Source organism: Rhipicephalus microplus, chromosome X (genome assembly GCF_043290135.1).
Source record: "Rhipicephalus microplus isolate Deutch F79 chromosome X, USDA_Rmic, whole genome shotgun sequence".
In the NCBI taxonomy this organism is placed as follows: Eukaryota; Metazoa; Arthropoda; class Arachnida; order Ixodida; family Ixodidae; genus Rhipicephalus; species Rhipicephalus microplus.
This window is the reverse complement of record NC_134710.1, coordinates 201772125-201794284: the sequence shown is the minus strand read 5'-3', so window position 1 is coordinate 201794284 and position 22160 is coordinate 201772125. Positions and strand designations below refer to the sequence as shown.

Genomic DNA, 22160 nt, shown 5'->3' with positions numbered 1-22160 from the left:
CACAGGCTCCAAAACGACTCACAAGCCATACCGCACGAGCATCTCTCTGTTAACGTCGTCGTTTTCCTTCCCTATCTGCAAAAAGTCCCGTGCAAAACGGCACCCGATTGAAACTCAAAGTTTCAAAGTCTTCGTGCGCTGCTTTGCTATTTATATCCACTTGCCGATCATTGCCCGGGGCTGTGCTATAGACCTTTAGGCACTCTGGATAAAACTTATGTTAACGCCAGGATTCAGCACAGCACAAATAATCCTATACCATGACTGGTCGATAGTGGCAGAAAGCTGCATATATGCGAAGTAGCGGGAGTTTTTGCGCGAGAGCTCTTCTCTGTTTCTATATACAGCTTTCACAGAGTGAAACTTGCTTTACTTTTTTAGACTCAACAATAAAATTGTCATTGAAATGTATTGGTTATTATCTACATTTTATTGTGTAAAAAATGTTAGACACATTCAGACTGTTTTGAGCTGACCGGTGAACTCACACATTGGGGTGAGGGGTGGAAGTGACCTTACTTGAGCGTAATGGACACATCTTTCTTTCATGACGTTGCCGCGGACGTGTTATTTGAAAATATAATCGCACTGCTAATTCAGGAGCACGGTCATCCAAATGGTACACAAAAGAGGTATCCTTTACAAAAGCAAACGCAAAGCAATAGTTCTCGGAAAGGCATCAGACATGCGCTTAACAATGGGCCTAATTTTAGGACAAGAAACAATCGCGCTGCCGCACATGTGCTAGAAAGCTCCCACGAAAGACAGATGAAAAGAGCACCCGTGGAGCATGACAAATCTTGGGCCCGTCCCTGGTTTCTATGTCAAGACTGTAGTGTGAAGGACTAATACCCAAAGCTCTTCAAGGCTAAGAGAATGTGACCCTATCTCACGTGGGAGTGTGCCACAGAAGTTCTTACCATTTCAAGATTTTAGCGTGGGAAGCGCCTCAGCGATAACTGTGTGCTAATACTGGTAAGTGGTGGTGCGACCAGAAACCTACTGGTACATAAAGGATGCCAATGGATGAGAAATGACTTGACAGAACTTTTAACTGAAACCAGGAATACCATGACAAGCAACTCCATTGTTTACGCAATGAAGTATCTTGTTTTTGTAACTGATATAACTTTGTTGGCACCGAATTTTCGTTCGGGCTTTTTTTTCTCACCGGTGTACTTTTTGCCGACACGTGGCGACTCACTTCACTGTTCTATTTTTGTTGTTTAGCTTACAGTAACTGCAGCGATTACTTGCTTTTTATGCACATGTGGCTGGATATTCTACGGCTCATAAATCTTTATTTTTTACTACTTACTCGCTTTATATATTTGTCACGTCGAATTCTATTTGTGAGCCCAATACGCTTGAATGGGCTGGACTTATTGTATATAGCTCTGGTTGAGTAGCTTCAGTGTTGAAATACTCTCACGCCAGTGCGAACGTACACAGTGTCATTTCATATATAGCACGTTCTATATTCAGGAAAAGCTCTATTCAGCTTTTCGTGAAGTTCTCAGTCGATGCGTACTTATGCTGTGGTTGGTATCGCTTAGCAGACCGATTCCAGAGGGCTGCCTCGCGAAGGCGGCCGGTTCGAAGTGGCATTGTGAGCCGGATGGCTCGCACGTTGTCACCTTGCATCCTTTGCTGGCTCCTTGTATGCGCCGTCTCGGCCACACGTACAGCCTTAGCCGACTAACCATCATTACAGTGGCAGAGATTGGCATTTTGTGCACCAAAAGATTTTATGACATGCGTTTCAAGAGAAGAAAGATTATGGTCATTAGGGACACATTAAATAATACAAAATATAAGGCACATTGTGACTCATATGAAAGTATAAAATGTATAAGTTACGCAGCATTCTCTGTGTAAGGAGTTGCATTAGCTGTTTGCAGCGATGTTCTTGTTTCGCTCACCCTCTATGTTATTGCCAACCTAGGACATTTACACAATGCCAACATCAAAACTTTTTGCATATCAAATTGAGTCAGTTTTGTCATACCTGCCAGATGACTGATTTATTCTCACCGTAGACTCTTATGCAAATGTTTCAATTGTTGGACTGACGGAAGAAAAAAAAACGTTCTTTTTCAATGTATTTCTTTAAAGCACTCAAGAAAGCATTTGCTAAGCTCGGATTGGTATTGTACCCACATGTCCAATTCTAGCAAATAGCATGTTTTTGTAATATTTTAAAACAAGGAGTAGACAGGGGAAGCCTCTTTCCAACCTTATGAGTAAAACACCCACCCTTATTTTTTTTGTGTGTAGAGCAACGCGCCGTTTTCTTTACACGCCCATTAGTTCTATTCGTGTTTATTTGACCCCTTTGAACCATGCTTTTGTGTTGTTCTAGGCTAGCTATATATAAATGTATTGTAATCAGACATGAGTTTAGGTTGCTGATGCTGCACTCAAGCCTGCTGTGCATTTTTGTTTCCAGACATTCTTTGACCGCACGAACACATCTCCGATACAATTTTTGCCCATGTACCACCTCTGAGCTTGTCTCCCTTCAAGCACGTAGGGCTAAAACATGCTACCAGATCTGTCAAACTGTTGTAAACTTTTCGCCCCCAGATGACTAGAAAATATCAGTCATTCTATAGACACAACAAAATTTTGAGCCTGTAGGCGGCCTAGAAAAATTTAGGGCAATTGAGTAATAACACTGTAAAGCATTGCTGACAATAATATGCAAAGAATGATGTTCTATGCGAACAAACATGCAAAAATATGGCTTTCAACAACGCCACTGTACAAAAATTGAATGTTTTGCTGTGAGTGTGACAGTTCTATGAAAAAACTGTTTTGAGTACTTTTTCTTGAGTTTCATCGAACAGAGAGGGAGATAATAAATATTTTCATTTAAAGGGGCCCTGAAACACTTTTTGAAGTAACCATGGAATGAATTCACTGGACGAGCTTATTGTCTCACGAATTCAACGCCACAAAAATTTTAAGAATCCATCCAGTGCGAGTGGAGTTACAAAGATTTGTCGCATGCTGCAATTGCATTATCTCCTCTCTCGTCCCGACAAAAGCACTGGAAGCTAAGCAGGGAGGATGGTAGAGCCACAGAAAAACGTAACGTGTGCCTCGTGACCTTGAGCTATTTTTCCTTTTTTTCTTTGAATGCGCGGCTTTTTCAGTGTGATCTCTGTAACGAGCGAGCGCAGCATGTTCAAATCAGCCAATGGATGATAGATGGGCTAGCTACGTGTGATTTTTTAGAATATTCCGTGATTTGTCGAGAGAAGAAAACGCAATTTTTAGCTGACTTTGATAATTTATTGCAAATTCCAGGCCACGTGCTTTGCTATAGTATTTGGCTCGCGTGTTTTCAGGAGCCTCTACTACCAATCGGCAGCGTTTTCTGACCATTCTCAAAAAGTGTTGCAGGGCCCTTTTACGAGTCGTTGACTCGAGGTGACACATCTCCATTCCGACGACTAACGTTTACGGTCATGAATAAATCGATTTGTGGTATATAACAGAGTTAACGTACAGCCGGACAGAGCATATGGTGAATCCCACTGAGTGACGACATAAACAATCACATAAGAAGCACTGGTACTGGATACACGCGCATGGAAAGAAGCGTCTTCAGTGAGATGAAAAGTAGCAATATATATATATATATATATATATATATATATATATATATATATATATATATATATATATATATATATATATATATATATATATATATATATATAGTGGGAGTAATAATTCAATGGACCAGTTAGTCTTCGTGAAGGTATGGGATATGGCACAACGGGAGCGTTGTCAACAAGGATAAATATATTTATTGCCCAACAGTTTCTGGAGGGGTCCTCCCTTCATCAGGGGATGAGTTATATATATATATATATATATATATATATATATATATATATATATATATATACTGGGGGTAACCTACACCTGTGCACATGCATAGAGTATACATGCACACATTGCTTAATACACGGGACAGGCAGGCTTCATAGCATAAACTACAAACGCACTACTTGCGAGTCATTCCCTCGTCGACGTCGTAGCCTTTCTGCGGCGCTTAACGCAACAGTTTTAATAGTGGGTGCCTCCACACTTGACGCAGGAGACGGCTTAGAAACGCCGTTGGTGCATGTGGAAGCTTTACTACGATTGAGACAAGGTGGCCCAAATTGACACGACGCGAAAAACAGAGCGCACAGTAGTGGAAACCGGGAAGCCAGCCTTTCTTGCGCTGACCAAGCCAGCTCGAGTGCTGTATTAGCGTTCGGTAGTATCAAGATGCATTGCTTCCCTTCACTGCTCCTAGATGGTGGTACAGCTCTTGGAAACTAAGAGCGCCATAAAAGGGAGAAGGTGCAGAGATATCGTGTATGAGATCAAGCTGTGGACGTGTTTAGGACAAACCAGCTAGTGTTTCAACGACAAAGCTCGACAGCCTAATAATGATGTTAGGAATGGATCCTGTAGCTGCCTGGTTGCACAGCACAAAAAGTGTAGGCACATGCGCCCCTGCATTTAGCAACACAGGTAGGAGAGAAGCATACAAAAATCGGCAGATCCCACGTACAGTGGGAATAGATGATTTGCGAAGCACGAATGAGGAAGGTTCATATGACACTTCAAAATCTGTACAACGTGATGAGGCGGAAGTAAATGATGCCATACATGACTTTTATGCGATGATTCTCATGTTTGGACGTATCAGTTGCCTTCTTCGTCTATTAACGTCACGGGATACCACATTTGCTATATGTGAATCTAGCAAAAGGGTTGCGAGCACGCTATGAGCGTAGCATGTAGTCATGTTCTATATGACACGCGTATCACGAATATCATGTTTGGACGTGTCATCTACCTTCGTCATCCATTCACGTCCTGTGATACCAAATTCGTTATATGTAGAGCTAGCAGAACGGCCACGAGCGTGCTATGAGCATGGCATGTAGTCATGCTTTACATGACACGCATACCCCGTCACCACGGTGGTCTAGTGGCTTAGGTACTCGGCTGCTGACCGGCGGGTGGCGCGATCGTATCCCGGCTGCGGCGGCTGCATTTTCGATGGAGGCGAAAATGCTGTGTTCCCGTGTGTTCAGATTTGGGTGAACGTTAAAGAACCCCTGGTGATCAAAATTTTCGGAGCCCTCGACTACCGCGTCTCTCATATAGACGTGGGGATTTCGAGACGTTAAACCCCATATATCAATTACATAACACGCATCTCATGATTATCTTGTTTGCACCAGTCATATGCCTTCGTAATCCAGCTACATCACGTAACATCAAATCTGATATATGAGAAGCTAGTAAAATGACCGTGAGCGCACCATGAGCGTGGCGTGTAGCCATGACTTACATGATATGCATGTCATGATTTCCACGTTTGGGTCTGTCACTTATATTCGCCATGCAGTCATGTCATGCCATACCATTATGCCATGTGAACTGAACCACCGCAAGAGCAGCAAGACAATGAAGTGTAAGTCGTGACATTCATGACACACATGTCATGAATGTCATGACATGTCATGATACATGTTATGATTTGTCACTTATTCTCGTCTCGTCATACATTCAAATTACATCATACCAATTTTCGTATCAATACCATTAACGAAACGGCCAGGAGAGACAAAAGTCGTAGATAGATAGATAGATAGATAGATAGATAGATAGATAGATAGATAGATAGATAGATAGATAGATAGATAGATAGATAGATAGATAGATAGATAGATAGATAGATAGATAGATAGATAGATAGATAGATAGATACGCTCAAAGTCGTCGAAGTTCGCTAAGAAATGCTTCGCATATGAAACAAGACGCGAATAGTTGGCGCGTTTCATATAAGGAAACCAGGTGGTAAGCATGTCAGCTTCCCGTATAGGTGTTACTTGAGAAAGCACTGAATCTTAGGTGGTTCATAGTCACGCGAATGGAATGATTACAAAATGCCTTTTTTTACATATTCACTGATACAATTTTTTGTATATTTAGGTTCACACATGCATCCGATACGTGAAGCAAAAATAAGGGCTACTTTGAAATTATCCAGCTGTATGTTCAGCGCTGGCGTGGTTGTACATGTTGTTTTTGTCCTCGTCGTTTGTGCGTTTTACGATCACTGGCAAACTGTTTCAGGGCTAGTGGTCAGGGTTGTGTCTTTTCTTAGAATTCATGGAAATGACATACGCACATGCAGTTGGCAGAGGCACCACAGCAGAGATGTCGGGCGCTTCGAAGGCTTGAAGCCAGACGGTAATCCGTCATGGGGCCGTATATTCGGAGACAATCACTTTCGGCGACCGTGTCACCTTGGGTGACGTCGAGTCTGACGTGTTCAATACTTGAATGACCCTTTTGCCCTTGACGTAGTCATTGCATTGGTCACCTATGTTTTCAAACAACACAACAGTACAGTTCTGAGCGGACCGCGTTTGGCCTTTCCGAGTGTACCCGACTTCAATCATCTATGCCTTGGCTAGGCTTCGCTTTGGCTTCTTGAAATAAGAAAAGTTTTAAAAAGACTACCCGCGTGTTCTCGAAAGATACCCTTTCAAAAACACGCGCTGGCGTAAAATGCATTCTCGTTGTTACAGACATACTCACAGAATTCACTTTGTGTAGGGCCGCAGCGACATCATCTCAACATCTCAAAAGATTGCTGGCGAACGATAAAACACGTGATAAACGAGCCGCTCATCATGCTGGAACATTCGATTCTCAACAAAACACACAGTTCCAAAGCAACTATCTCTGAAAACACAACGAAGTAATTCTTGCAGGAAAAACTAGCACAACAATGTTGACCACATGCCCAGCGAAGCATTGCTGTTAAATCGTCCATTTATGTCTGTGAAAATACACCTGTCGACAGGTAAAAGGTGTATTTATACCACGAACGCCAATAAAGAAGAAAGAAAGAAGGAATAACAGCAAAAGAGAAGGCATGGAGGTCAACCAGGCACGCGCCCGGTTTGCTACATTACACTGGGGCAATGGAAAAGGGGAATGTAAAGATTAAAGGGAGAGGAAAGAGAAGAGACAAAGGCAAAAAACTGTCAGTAAATTGGCTCACACGTATGTAGCTGCAGCACAACACAAAAGTTAAAGGCGATCACATAGGCCCATAACCCTCCAAACGTGCAAGAGGGTTTGACTGCCTTTTGAGCTGACAAAAGGTGAGGACGGTGCTCTAGAAGCATCTACATACACTGAGAGTGACCGATCGTCCAATTGTCGCAACGCGTCAGAAAAGTTTTTTGTTTCTCAGAGGCGAATTGGGGGCAACGGCATAGCGTATGGTCGATGTCTTCTTCGATGCCACAGACGTCACGTTCCACACTGTCGGGGACTCCAATGAAGGTTGTATATAATTTTGTGAAGGCAACCCTAACTAAAGCCGACAAAGAAGCGAAGCTTCATGACCAAGTCCTGATGGAAGTCAAAGATTTAGTTGAGAGTTTATTTCGTTGAGTCTTGTATGTCTTATACTTAGATTGTTCCACTCCAGCAGACACAGACTAGTGTGACGTGACTAAGTTACCTTGCAGCATCTGTCCTTGACAGAGGAATCGGAAGTCTGTGCTCTTCTTGGTGGGAAGTGCAAGCCACGTTGTCTTCAGAATCATCACCAGTGATCCCCCAACGACCAGGCAGCCACATAAAATTAACCTCGTGGCCTGCTTCCGTGGCATGGTGAAGAAGCTTGACAATCTCGTACGTTAGCTGTTCATGGCGACCTTGTCGAAGAACACACTGCATGCTTTGTAAGGCCGGTTTCGAGTAAGAAAACACTGCCCATTTACTCGGTGTCCGGGATGCGATGTACTCTATAGGGCACCCCGCCGAGCCGCAAGTTCTGCCGCCATAGACGTATAGTGGCATGTGACAGCTTGATTCGCATGATTATTCCTCCTGCTGGTGTCTCCGCCGCACTACCAGAACTAGACGCTGTGGTTAAACCATTGGTGTATATGTGCAAATGGTGACTGTAAATTTCAGCCAGCTTATACGCCAGCGGAGAAGCCGGTGTATCCCCCGTGGTGTCTGACCGTTCTACAAGTATATCTTACAATTCCAGGAATGCTGAAGAAATCAAATTTGCTTTCGTCAGCCCTAAAACATTTGAGCCGGTTCCTCTTGCACGAACGCAAAAAGCATCATACACCACTGAAACGTAAAATTGATATCGCCTGAAATACTAGATGGCGCCATCAATTTTCCTGTTCTCCTCACAGTCAATAGGCGTGCTTCGAATACGGCAGTTTGAAAGTGTTTCCAAAAGCGGTCATCTTATAATACGGACTATGGTGTCTCGCCACAACAAAACAGGACGAAATTCGTGGCCTCCGCGCTGGCAAACATGCTAAACGATTTAATGGTATATGTAGTTGCTGCCAAGTGTTGCGCTTAACGTCTCAACAACATAACGAGTTTTGACTGGTCGCTCCTTTGCAGTAACGATCGTTGCAGCTGTCCAAGATCATCTGTGAAGGCCAAAGCATGTGCAAAGTGCTTGGACTTGCACGCCTTGACACGTGTTGGTTTATTCGGGAAGACTCTATTGAAGAAATTCGGGACAAATGGCTTTATATAGCCACAACATTGATCGTACGGTTGGTCTCGACCATGCTTTGAAAACGAACCTAAATACATTTTCAATGCTAGTGAGCTTCTTCTTTAGTTAAAAGACATGTGGACTTCGGGTACAATAGCGCTCCGCGACGACACCTCACTGGTTGTTCTTATAGGCAACTGATTGGCCCTCAATACACAGTAGGTAGAAGGGCATCGGCTTAGATGCAGATTCCACTGCTGCAATTTTTCTGTATATGCCATCACACCATGCCGAGGAAGGAACGCTTGAGGTTGGTATCGTCCAAATCCTTGCGCGGACTTGAAGTCATGTCACATATCAGTTTACAGGCACATCGCAGTCAAGTATAAGAATGGGCAGTGACATTATTCAAAATTACTGTGTACTTTTTTATTCAAAGCAAACAAAAGTTTTTGCTACTCTTAAGAGCGCATTTGAAATATAGCCTTGTCCCCCACACTCTGCGAAGCATAATGCAGTGTGCATTCACATCAGCCAAGATGTCAGTGGTTGTGGTGCCAATTTAATGTTTCTGCGGTTGCAAGTTCTTACATAACCTTAAAGCAAAATTTTTCAATATGCTATGGAATGCGAAAGTGGGAAAAATTAGGCACGACTCCAGGCGTGCCACGGGAAATTTTGAAGATGGGCTGCACCTGCGGCAGGCGTAATTGCGAATTTTATAAGGGGCACGCAGAGCACGCACGCACACACGCGCACACATACACACACACACAGACACACACACACATGCACACGCACAAACACACACACACACACACGCACGCACACGCGCACACGCGCACGCGCACACGCACACACACACACACGCACGCACACGCACACACGCACATATACGCACGCACGCACACACGCACACACGCACATACACACGCACACACACGCACACACACACACACACACGCACACGCGCACACGCACACACGCACACAGGCACACGCACACACGCAAACGCACACACGCAAACGCACACACGCACACGCACACACGCACACACGCAAACGCACACACGCACACACGCAAACGCACACACGCACACACGCAAACGCACACACGCAAACGCACACACGCACACGCACACGCACACACGCACACAAATGCGCGTGCCCAAGACGTTCTGATAACTTGTGATAAGAACCGTTCTGAAAGACCCGTTGAACGCAGAAAGAGCCGTAGCATTTGCGCAGCCTTCTCATATTTGTAATTGACCTAGGTGAACATGGTCTAGTACGCACTTTTGAGGTTGCTGCCAAACGCGAACCATATCTTTTTCACAATGAATGTATGCCTTTATGTTCAGCATATTTATTTTAGCTCTCCTGCAATCATTTCTCGGTAATGATTGTTTGCAGTTCGTCGCGATTGTTGCTGTTGAGTACAATGTCATCTACAAGGAGCATTTTGCTCGCGTATTATGGGTTAGCAATTCTTTCTACTTTTTACTAATGCAGTGGTGTGAATGCTATTTCTAAGCAAGCAGTGGTCAACACTGGGGAAGCAGTATTTCTACGTCTCCCCCATTTCCATACCTAAATCTCATTGTTCTTTCTGTTGGACTCTAACGTAACTGTGGAGTTTGTGTGGAGCTGTAGTGTTAGCCAAGGTGTTTCCGTGTGTTTTAAATACTCCTTGGTGACGTAACGCTTACAAGACAGCTCACTTCTCCGCATAGTCGAATGCCTTTTCAGAATCATTTAGTGTTATATTGAGCAGGTTTCACAATTAAATTAAACGCAATGAGAAAAAGGTTACTTTCAAGAAGTTAACCTAGCCCATGTGCTATGGGTGTAAGTTAGGAAGTTATGGTCAATAGTTGCCTATAGTTTTATTCACGCAGTAGGTTTACTCCTTTCAACTTGAAAAATATTTGCACGAAAAACGCAAATGTAATGTAGTTAAAACGTATACCACACCAAAAAAAAAAAAAATGAAAGATGCTAACCTTAAAACCTTAGCAAATGTTTGTTTTTAATTATTTGGCGGGGGTGGAAAGGAGGAGGTATTTCCACTAATCTTTTTCAATACGCAATTAGTAAATTACTTTTCATGTGTTCACAGGCCCAAAAGTGTATGAGAAATGTCCTTGAAGCTAGCAAGAGGTAAGTCGTTCTTAATTTTTTCACATTTGCCCCCGTAACTGTGCAATTTCGTCTTTGCGCTTGCTTTTGTTTTTATATATCAGGCAGGGGCTCAGCGAATGTGGGAATGTGAAAAGTGTGGCACACACTACTAGTCAACTTTGAGAATTCGAAGAGCACACTGTGTCAACTGGAATCAAGGCCCCATAAGCTTGCAAATCTCTCAAGAATGCCTTGTTTTTGCTACAGGGGTACATGCCCTATACCCTATGAATTTATAATAAAGTGCGTTCTAGGTTGCTGACAAGTACAGTATCCTGATGACTTCCAACGCGTAATACTTTTTAGTTGAACTACTGTTATACGTGATCTCTCAAGATAACCAGATGAAATCACAGCAAATGCCGTCTATAATGATACTGTTGACTCTGGTCTACGCAATTACGTCGAAATAACACCGATGTGACTCACACTGATGTTGGCAGAAACGAAAGTCATGCGAATGACTCAGCCCCAATATGTTCTGTTTCAATCTGTGAAGTACTCGTTACGTATAAACGATTTCAACTGTCTTATTTTAAACCAATCGGTGCCAAAGCACCGATTACCTAAATTTTGTTTAACATGACATTGCAAAATAACGTGGTATCGTTTCGTTTTTTCTGTGTTACTGTTGGTGAGAAATTAAATAAAATGAGCCATTCGTATTTTTTTTAAGTGCTGATTGTCAGATTACGCGTATACGCAGCTGACATTGAAAACAAGATGCAGTTATAGTCGGCCCTCTAATCGTTAGGGCCATTAAGTGATGCAACCCTTTCATGCAGAAGCAAACAAGTGCAACAGTTTTAGCCTATGTACCATCTTTAGTTAAGGAACCTACCCCGAGGTCACAAGACCTGTTTCAACTGCCGTTGGCAGGGCCATTCAGCGGGTCGTCGCCTGCTGCCACTGGTGAAGAACGCCTGGAGCTGTGTCTTTTCCCAGCACCAGTCGTGCCGTCTGAGGATGGCTCTTCTCTTTCTTTTCTTTTTTTGTGTGCTAAGAGACCTGACTGTGAGCGCCTTGCCGAAATGGGCTGCTGGTCCTCAATCTTGTAGCCGATCGCAGAACCTTTAAAGGAGGCGCCACTTCTTTCACAAGACCTTACGAAGTGCGTTAATTTGTGTGCCCTCTCCCAAAGTGGCTACCGACCCCCACGGGTCATCGTGGCGGGGAAGCGCCACCGTAGCGGAGAAAAAGGGGGTGTGAGCCGCCCGTTGGTCATAAAGGTCGGCTGAAGGAGCATCCTTCTGAAAGCATCAATATAGCTTTATTTCAGCGTTGTCTCACTCGTCGACTTCCCGTTCTTCAACACTTGCTATCCACTCCTTTTAGCATGCACATCGATTTGCTCCTTCATGTTTTGTCGGTATGCATAAGATGGGCAACAAGGAAGGTTTTGCCTGTTTTTGTACAGAAAACAGTCAGACATTGTTTAGGGAATTTTATGCACTGAGCAGCTCCGAGAGAGAGAGGGGAGGAGCAGACCGTATAATTTCATACAATACTATCTAGAGGGTAATCTGGCGCTAGTGTCTACGCGGTCTTCTTCAGCGGCGCTTGTACCCCCATGGGAATTATGGGAAGTACAGGCTTCAAATATGCTTCAGATGGATCACGTTCTTGAGATTCGCGACGCTTCTTTCCTGAGTGTAAAACAAAGTAATATGAAGGCATGTTTAATTGAAACTTGCTTCAGTTTTTTTTTTAGATGCAAACTTTATTGTCAAAGGTCTTTGTGACTAGGCAGTAGAAGTAAAACCTAGACATATTTAACCATCAGGGTATGCATTGCTCTGCCGTTGCGTTCCAGATTTGGCATCAAGATGCAATGAATTCTTCTTTACAACATTTCAAAACAAACATTGTTGTTTTGCCCTCGAAAGTACGCCATATCTATTTATGGAAATAACAGCACAGTATTAAGTGAGGAACACTTAACGTTTCGTCTGCTGCGATGCCAGGTGCGTCTGTTCAAGTGGTCTCCCCCAACGCGCCTCCCGTTTTGTTGTGAATTCGAGTCAGGAGAGCGTGGCGGTATATCTCCTCGTTGCCGCCATTTTGTATTGTATTTAACGGGTTTTGGCAAGCCGCACCAAAAACAAACGTGAACTCGATATAATATCCTGCATTGGCATGGGATGCTACATCTATGCGCAGTGGTGAGGGGACGACGCTTCGCTTAAACTGCCAAACACGACTTATACAGCTGCAGTGTTGCAGTAAGTTGAGAGGACTAGCCATTCTCAGCTTCTTTGAACAACAAAGGCGCAGCTTCAGTCCTTTGAACCCACCCCACTACCCACTCTACGCGAAGAACGAAACTGAAACTGTAGAAAAAAATCTGTAGACAGTTCACTGGCTAACATGATCCAATCCGAAGCCTGTACTTCCTACAATTCCCATGAGGGTACACGATCACACGCCAGATTCCTCTCTAGGTATTATTGTAGGAAACTATATGGGCCAGACGAAGATTTCATTTATTAACAATTTCTGGTGTAGTGTATTCCAGGACCACGATATGATTGTGTGGTGCGCCATAGTGAAGGGCTCCGGGAATTTCTGCCACCTGGGTTTAGTTAACGTTCACTGACATCGCACAGTAAACGAGCCTCTAGCATTTCGCCTCCATTGAAGTGCGACCGGCTCGGCCGGGACTGAGCCTGCGACTATCGACTCCGTAGCCCAACACCATAACCCCCATTCAACTGAGCAGGACGAAGATATTACGTTGGAATCTGCTCATTTGGCTTAGTCATGAGCTGGCCTGCGCGATCACTTCATTGCGTACATAATCCATTAACAAAATGTATTGGAGCTTATTAACTTTAGAACGTCATGATGTTTTGCGTGTTTCTCATCTGAACGTATTTGGTGGATTCTAAGATTTAATTGTGATGGTAGTATTCACTGAGTTACCAACTTCGACGCATTTATATTAATGCATCTACTTAAGTTATGTTCAAGGTGCAATAATCCAGTGTATTTGTTCTTTTCTAATAAATAGCGTTCCGGTTTTGCATAGGTGCGATAAACTCGAAGTTACACGAACAGTGGCATGACGAAACCATTATATTGCATTATTTTTCGCAGTTTTCAGCAATGATCTGGCATGTTTTGCAAATCTTTATTTGTCACATTGTCTTCTTCAGTAATCTGGGGAAAACATGTACACATGAAATATTCTGCGTATGCCATTTTCCTTTGTAAGAGCAAGGGAATAAACATACCGTAATTGAAACCCATACGCTGCCAAAATATAAACTGTACCAATCTTACAATGCCAAATTTGGAGAAAAACAATCACCTTCTACATAAAACAGCGTGACTTCCAGAGGGACAGCTGTAATTAATGCGGTAGTCGAGAATGTCATTTCCATGTTTTCATCGTCTGAAGGAAAACAAACAAACCAAACAAGTTTTTTAATATTTTACGGACATCATTGTTTTGGAAAAAGACTTTAGTTTCATACAAATTCAAAAACATGAGTCATTATCACCTATACATCAAGATGAACGAATGAGAACAGCTGAGAAAACTTGGAATAAATGGAACAGTAATATTGTTCCTAAAAATTGCATCACCACAAAAAATTTGCTTTCAGACCGAGTTGCGTCCCACCTTTTAGGGGGGCGCCAACCATGGACGAAGCAGGGGGAGTCGTGGTGTTGTGACGCAATCAAAGATCGGTGAAACTGTGTGTTCACCATGACCACTCTTGTGGTTGTGGCACTAACCTCTCTAAAAAGAGCGCCCGACTCTGACGGTATACTCGATAGGGTGAACAGAGAAAATTTTCATCAAGCCCATGAACGTGGCCTGGCGACCTTAATGAATGCTACTCACAAAAGCCGGAGGCTAATAATGCCCTATCCAAGCATATAGCGACCAAATATATAAGGATGACCTCAAAAATCTAGGAACACTTGCACCAAGTTCAATGTCGTGCAAAATAAAACTGAATACATGCATCTTTCAGAGTGAATGATGGATATCACTCCTAGGATCTTGCAGCGCGGCTGAAAAAAAATTTCATACCAACAAATGAGGATAGCCTCGGGGTTCTATCAATGTATAAAATCCAGGTGATCGCACAGAGTTTGCGCTTTCTGCGTCAGCGGACCACATAGTGTGTAGGCTCAACAAGGAGCTCTAACTAAAGACCAACTGTATTACTAGATTCATAAACGTCGTAACTTGCGAAAATGCTTTAAAAAACGCTGAACCGGTTTTACTGAAATCGAGATAATTCGTAGTTGCTCTGGTAAACATAAAATGCAGGAGCTAAAGCTTTCCCTGAATTTTAGATATGTAGCACGATACGATTTTCTTCTAGAATATTTCCAGATTTGCAAAAATATTATTAGCTATAACAGATATAAAAACAGTCCACCGTTTTAGTTATGTTTTTCACACAATGGGAACGTCAATGCCGTTATTCTTGCATTTTATTGTACATATATGACGTTGGTAGCATTGAAGAGAAGACGTCTAAGTATAAACAATGCAAGAAGCGTGTTTTTTATTTAGGTTATGAACTTTTTCTAAACTTTTTTTAACACTACAGAAGTCCTACAATCTCCAGTATCCAGTTCGGGACTTACGCAGGAATCAAAATTTTATCAAACTTCCGTAAACAACGTCTTTTGAAGAATAGAAAGAGGAAATACCTTAAGTATATATTACAGCATATGCGTGTTTACAGCATACGCGTGTTTCTATGCGAGACATGTTCAGTGAGAAGCTGTTCACTGCACATATGCAGCCACTTGTGCTACGAACTCAATACAGAAGTAGTAATTGCATTGATGATAGTCCTGACTGCGTTAAAAGGTAGCTGTAGGTTAGTATTTCTTCTAAGCAACTATACACTACCTGACCTCAAAAACAAAGGCACGTTATCTGAATTTGAAACGCATCCAGCGTAAGCGAGCCAGCTGACAGGCTGGATAGGAAGGACAATTTCAAGCACAGTGCTACTCTGAATAACAGCTGCAAAATCTTAAAAAGCATTTTCCGCTGGTTTTATTCAAAATAGCCGGACATTATATGACCGGCGCTCACCTGGTCGGTATTCACGAGACTGCGTACCATTGCACTGTGTAGCACTGTTCAACTTTCAGCATTAGCTTTAGTGGAGATATATTAAGAGATAGGTTGCAGGAATTCCATCACATCACACACACAGAAAGAGAAGGTGTGAAAGGAGGACAGGGAGCACGGTGCTTAAATTAGTGAATAGTGTAGCATTGCAGACATATCACAAGAAAAGAGGCAACACAGCTGGTATTGTTCTTTAGAAATAGTCATTTGCTTTGCAGGCATATGCACAAGTTTACTGACTCTATCCGCTGCCAATTTCTCTTTTTTCAAGCTCACATGGCAGTCATCGTTCTTGCAGTGTGCACTACTAGCGTGGCACAGATGAAAGAAGCAAAAAACTCCAGTTTAAGCAAAGGAGAAGAAACGCAGGACGAGAAAACTGATGGTGTAAGTCGGTTACAATATCTTTAAGGAAGCATGTTAACTAGGCAGGAAATGAGCACTAGCTAAAATATAGTAGGCTGCAGCACAGCCTACCCAGCCAGCAGCATTGATGACCAAATACTAAAATGTGCTCTCAAACACTAAATATGTCGTTTCTAATACTGGTAAGCAACGAGTGCCTCAACACAGCGTCCCCAGAAGTACGAAAGGTCGTGTATCACCGCAATAGGAACTTTGAGAGCATGTTTGAGGATGAAAAAGTAAACTCTCATTCGTCTGCCCCCATGACACCTTACTCTCGACCAAGATGTAAGACTTGCAAATACCTTGAAGATGAAAGTGGCACAAGTGATTACAATCACCTTATAAAACCAGTTTTACTTGAGCTAGTTCAAACGTTATTTACATGATCAAGTGTTTGTGTGGTCACAAATGGTACAATGGTGTCACGGGACAGCTTCGTAAAACGAACGAAACGTATAAACGGTACATTGGCGAAATGGACGGCAAATTAAACGGGCATCGTGCAGACACAGCGAAGAAATTACTGATCGCAGTGGGCCAACATTTAATGTATCAGCAGGCAACAACTTTTATGATCTGAAAATTTACATACTTCAGTCGAACTTCCCGTCCCCACGAGGCAGAAACTATACAGTCATACCTTATTCACAAGTTCGATAAATTCCAGCCAGAAGATACGAACGTTCCCAAGGGGGCTCTTGAATCCATCCTGTATGGTACATACATTTCAAAAACCAATGAAAGTTCATTTTTGTAGGAATTTCTAACCTACTATTGCCAAATGATGCCTCCTATGATAACCGTAATGCAGGGGAGCATCTGAACCCCTTCATCTCAGCTTTTTTTTCTTTCTTTCTTTCTTTTTCACGGAATACCGTTTATTACGACTCCCCCAATTTGTCCCGGTGTCCTCTCCCTCTTTGCTCCTTTCGCAGATGTCATCCCTTTCCTATGCGTGAGTTTGATGAGAGGGTACGAAGCATGTACAGACAAGTGCTAAAGAAATCAGTTCCAACCTTGACGCGACAAGTACACTTGCTGAAACGTCGGCTCCAGCGTGCACACACACTCAATGAATTTCCGGAGCCTTCCGTTACGGCGTCTCTCATAATCATATCGTGGTTTTGGGACGTTAAACTCTACAAATCAATAAATCATCAAAACACACACACACACACACACACACGCACACACACACACACACGCACACGCACACGCACACGCACACGCACACGCACACGCACACACACACACACACACACACACACACTGTTACGGATTTTTCGCATCGCAAGCTTCCTTTTTTTTCTTTCTTGCATTTTTTTATTTGTATATAGAGCAATATCATATTGCATATCCTTCAATTTCAACAGTAGCTAAATTTTCCCGCTCAATTTTGATCCAGCCACCACTCAAATTGATCCAAGTGCTGGTCATATTAATTCAAGTGCCTCTGAAATTAGTATAACCACCAGCCAATTTAATTCAGACGCCAGCAAACTTAATTCTGACCAAGGTGGACGATTGGGCCACATCACGACCTCAAAGCGACCTAGAATTTTCGTGAACGTGCGGAGTGAATAACCTTAGAGCAAATTTAAGGAGAAGTATTATCAAGATGTGCAGAATAAACAATAAATGAAGCACTAGTGATCAAGTCGCTTGGCCTATTCTTAGAAGTAAAGTTCCGGCTCTTTCAAAGACGTTTCGTTTAATATGCATGACGGCAGGTTAACACATTGCGTGTGTGGTAGATATGCGTGATGACGTCACCTGAGTCACTTGTGAGCAGGTCATTGGCCTGGGCAATAGGTGTGAAGTTATTACTGTGAGGACGGCGTTTCCTTTGATATGCATGTGGAAGGTGGGAATAGTGCATACGCGGGTGATAGGCGTGATGAAGTCACACGAGTCACACAGTGTCACTATTGACTCATTCACTGTTTATTCTACACATTTTGATAATATTCCCCCTTCAGTTCACTACAAAGCTATTCACTCCACGCGTTCCCGGAAATTATGGGTCGCCTTGAAGTTACTATGTAGTCAGGAATTCATTCGCTGGCATCTGGATTAAATCGGCTTGTGGTTCGATTAATTTCCGCGGCACTTGGAGAAAAATGATTGGCACTTGAATTATCTGAGTGGTGGGTGAATTAAATTGACTGGCACCTAGATTAATTTGGCTCACGCTTAGATTAAAATGAGTAGCAAAACCTGTAGTAATTCACCCAACAAGGCTAAACAAAGGGAAATAAGGATGGCAACGAGTCGTAATAATTTCAAAAGAATTTAGAATAAACTTCAAAATAGCGAGCATTAGCTATCGGTTGACTTTCTTACAGTGAGTATTTTCTAAACAATGAATATTTTTTTCAATGGCAAGTGGACGCCGAAGTTCACTTTTTACGTGGTTGTTATCGTGTCATACTTCAAGAAATACCGAGCAGAATGAGAAGTCAATGGAGGGAGGGAGGTTCAAGAAAGAAAAGAGTTCGTGACTCTGCTGGTGGATATGAGGGGCCAAAATAAAAAAATCACGCATATCTACGAAGTGAATGCTGACTATGGGGCGAAGTACTATGAAGCATATACCGTCAATCATGCGAGAAATGAGAATGTTAGATAAATGTTGCCGCACTCTCTGCTCCAGATCTGTTTGTTGGCGTTGCCGTGTAGCTGCAGCTTCATGATTTCTCAGCTCGAAAACGAAGTAGCGGCTTTGCCGCCGAGCCGCTGCATGGAGCGTCTTACGTTTGCTTTCTTTCATCACAGCGGCACCACTGCGGGGAGCGCACGCTCGTATCAGCGACCCCTGACAGAATGGTGCTGTAACGGAGTTAATCGATGCGGTTGCTTTTCGCACTGCGCCGCACAGATGGCGCATCTGCGCTTTGACTGTGCACTACGGCCCACAGACAAATTGAAAAAGCAGGGTCATTACTAGGTCTGAAGATGCTTCGTCGATAAAAAAAAAAAACAAAGACCAAGGGTAGAGAGAGACAACGCCAACGGCTCGCACAGAACGTAATGCGCAGCAAGTCTACAAATGGTCACAGAATCAGGTCTATTAGGGTGAGATTAAAGTAGTGGTGAAGGTAGACCACTGTGCAGGCCTGTCTCGCCGATGAGTTTTTCGCTGAGCCCTGGCTTGATGCACCGGGCCGGACTCGGACTCGCTTATTAAGGCATTTATGTCAGGCATTCAAGTTCACGCAAAATTTATGCACTGCATTGTCCAAGAAATCCTACGCCAAGCTGACGTCACACGTGCCAATAGCAACTGCTCACTGTACCTTTGCAAAGAAAATAGAAAAGCATATGAACTTCTAACTTAGACTCTTTTCAAAATAACAACAACAGAAAACGAATATTGTTTCCTCATGAGGAAAAGTAAATTATCCGAAAACATTTTTCGGACCATTCCCTCGTAGTTTTCATAACATCCGCGAGCTCCAGCATATAGCGAATTGGTGCAGCTGGGCACGTAATGCAGTAGAAGACATTTGTCTAAGCGAAACACCTGGACAATCTCCTGCTTTTCTACAACAAGGTGTAATTTTTTGCCTTCTGCTGGCATTTTCCTAGCGCTATTGTTAGGATATTGCTTTGCAGTGTAGTCTTTGGGCACAGCGTTATATTTTAAGTGCATTTTATGCCTTTTTTGTAAAAAAAATTTCGAGAAATATTCGTGAGATAAAAAGGTGTGTGGCTTGTACTAGTGGCGAAGGCTTGAACCAACAGCGGAGCTGCTCATCGACCTCCCTTCTTGTAAATTTTGCTTGTAACGTCAAGCTTTTGCTATCGATTCAAAATGTATCCGCACGTTTTAGCGAGAACATGTGACGTGACTAGATACCACGTGATATTAGTCACATGACTAGTTGTAACTTGAAAATACGTGGTCCCGTGAAGCTACAATTAAGATGGGGGAGGTAGCTGCAGGTCTGCCAGATGGTTGCTATAGTGGTAAATAAAATAACAGATTACGAATCAACACACTTAGCATAAATATAATTGAATAAATTTGGTACTTCGAGCTCCAGAAAATCAACTGAGAAATTACAGGAAAGTCATACGGCGTTGCACGTTAACTTGCAACAGGTATTTTTTTTTGAAGTTGCCGTCACTAATCGTTCTACGTTTCCTTGTTAAAAGACCAGCTTCTTCACTGAGCACTCTCCAAGTGCATGTGTTGTAGGAAACGGTGATATTATAGAAACACCTTGCACACCAGCTCGTATTTGCGCAGTAATTCGATGCTAATGTTCATGTCCTCTGTGAATATTTATACGTAACACGTCAAAAGTAATTGGTTATTTGTAATTAAGTACATTTTTTGAATTTTTTCAGTTATACTTGATTATTTTCTCGAAACTATGCTCTGAGTATTTAAATAGAATTTTTTTGTTACTGATTACTGGTAATCAATATATATATTGAAGCATTCCGCTTCAAAAATGTTCTTTCAAACAGAGGTTCCTAGAGAGCGTATTCTATCACCTTGGTCTTGGCTTCACGTGATGCACCTTGCCTGATTGCCAGCAACAGCGAAGTACGATGCTTCATACATGGCATGTACACTGCGATCGAAGCACTGTATACAACTGTGAGCTGGTGCGGAAGGTGTCCCTAGTTTATAATACAGCTCTTCTCTCCAGTGAAAACACTGACATGTGTAAGTGCACAGTGTAGTAGCTGAACTTTTAGCGAGCCAACGCAGAAGAATCCGTGACGAAAATTTCAGAAAAGAACTCTTGTTGAGAGTTAACAACGTGAAACACTATCACTGAGACAACTGTAAGCTTTCCTGACTCCACGCAAGCCTCCACTTCTCTCTTTACAAGCCTTCTCTCTCTCTGCTCTAGTGGACCCAGAGGCAACCCAAGTTCAAGACATTTGACTGAGCTGGTGCTGCCACAGCACTAGAAAATACTTTTAATTGCATCATGTTGAAATAAACGAAAGAAGGGGAGTGAAACAAGGGCTTGCTTTTTTGTCTATAGAGGTTAAGAAAACAAACATACAAATCTTTATTATTAGTGACAAATTATTTGTAGTATTTAACTGTAGCGTAGCAGTTATCACATATATAGAAGGAATTGAAGTGGACAAAAAAGAAAATTTGCTGCTGTAAGGCATTGAACCTACCACCTTCGACTAAAGCGTAGCAAGCGTTATGCCACCTTTCATAAATGACCAGCATCGGACCACCACGTCGGATGCACTCGCCCTCCATCACGAAATCCCGTGATGTTACATGAATGGCTGTCTGCGAGGAAGAGAAAGCGTATTCGCCTAAAATTTGTTTGTACTGCTGAACATTCATTGACACTGACCATCTAAAGGGGCAAATTAAGTTAGGCAAAAGCACATGTTTAACCTACATGCTTCTTTCTACAGCTGCAGTTCTTGATCACTTAATAACCACTTAAAACTAATCACGTAATAAATTATTGCGTCACATACCCCACCATGTAGTCTTTTTAGGACAACCACTCTATGGTTTTTGTATTTTCCGTTATTCACCGTCTGCTCATTCCTTCAACAGATATGGCCGCTCAAGTTTTCGCTCAAGTCTATTTCGCTGATCAAAGACATGCGATGCTACACTGGTGTGGGCTGTTTCCGCAAGGATGACAAGTACAGGCTAACACACCCGCTTTCGCTCCCCAGGCGGCCAAGGTACGTGAGGACTAAGTTTTACATCTACTCTCGTAACAACACAGGCGGCCGGAGATTGCGAACGAGATTTCTGCGGCGAGACGGGAAGCCATTTTTCCAAGAACGTAAGGATCTCATCATCATCGCACATGGCTACACTCAAAATGTCAACAGTAGCTGGCTCCATGAACTCAAGGAGGCTCTACTGCAGGAGGTACGCCAAACAGCC

The 22160-nt window shown here is 42.8% G+C and overlaps 1 protein-coding gene across 1 annotated transcript in view; it reads left to right on the top strand.

Annotated features, from left to right (window-relative positions):
* Positions 1-808: 808 nt before the first annotated feature.
* Positions 809-22160, top strand: part of LOC119187656 (pancreatic lipase-related protein 2) — a 29904-nt gene continuing 8552 nt past the window's right edge. Inside the window, exons 1-4 of the mRNA XM_037435741.2 lie at positions 809-975; positions 10691-10731; positions 16131-16246; positions 21819-22145. Of these exons, the coding sequence (XP_037291638.2) occupies positions 10710-10731; positions 16131-16246; positions 21819-22145 (465 nt within the window). The 5' untranslated portion in view covers positions 809-975; positions 10691-10709. The remainder of the gene's footprint in view (positions 976-10690; positions 10732-16130; positions 16247-21818; positions 22146-22160) is intronic.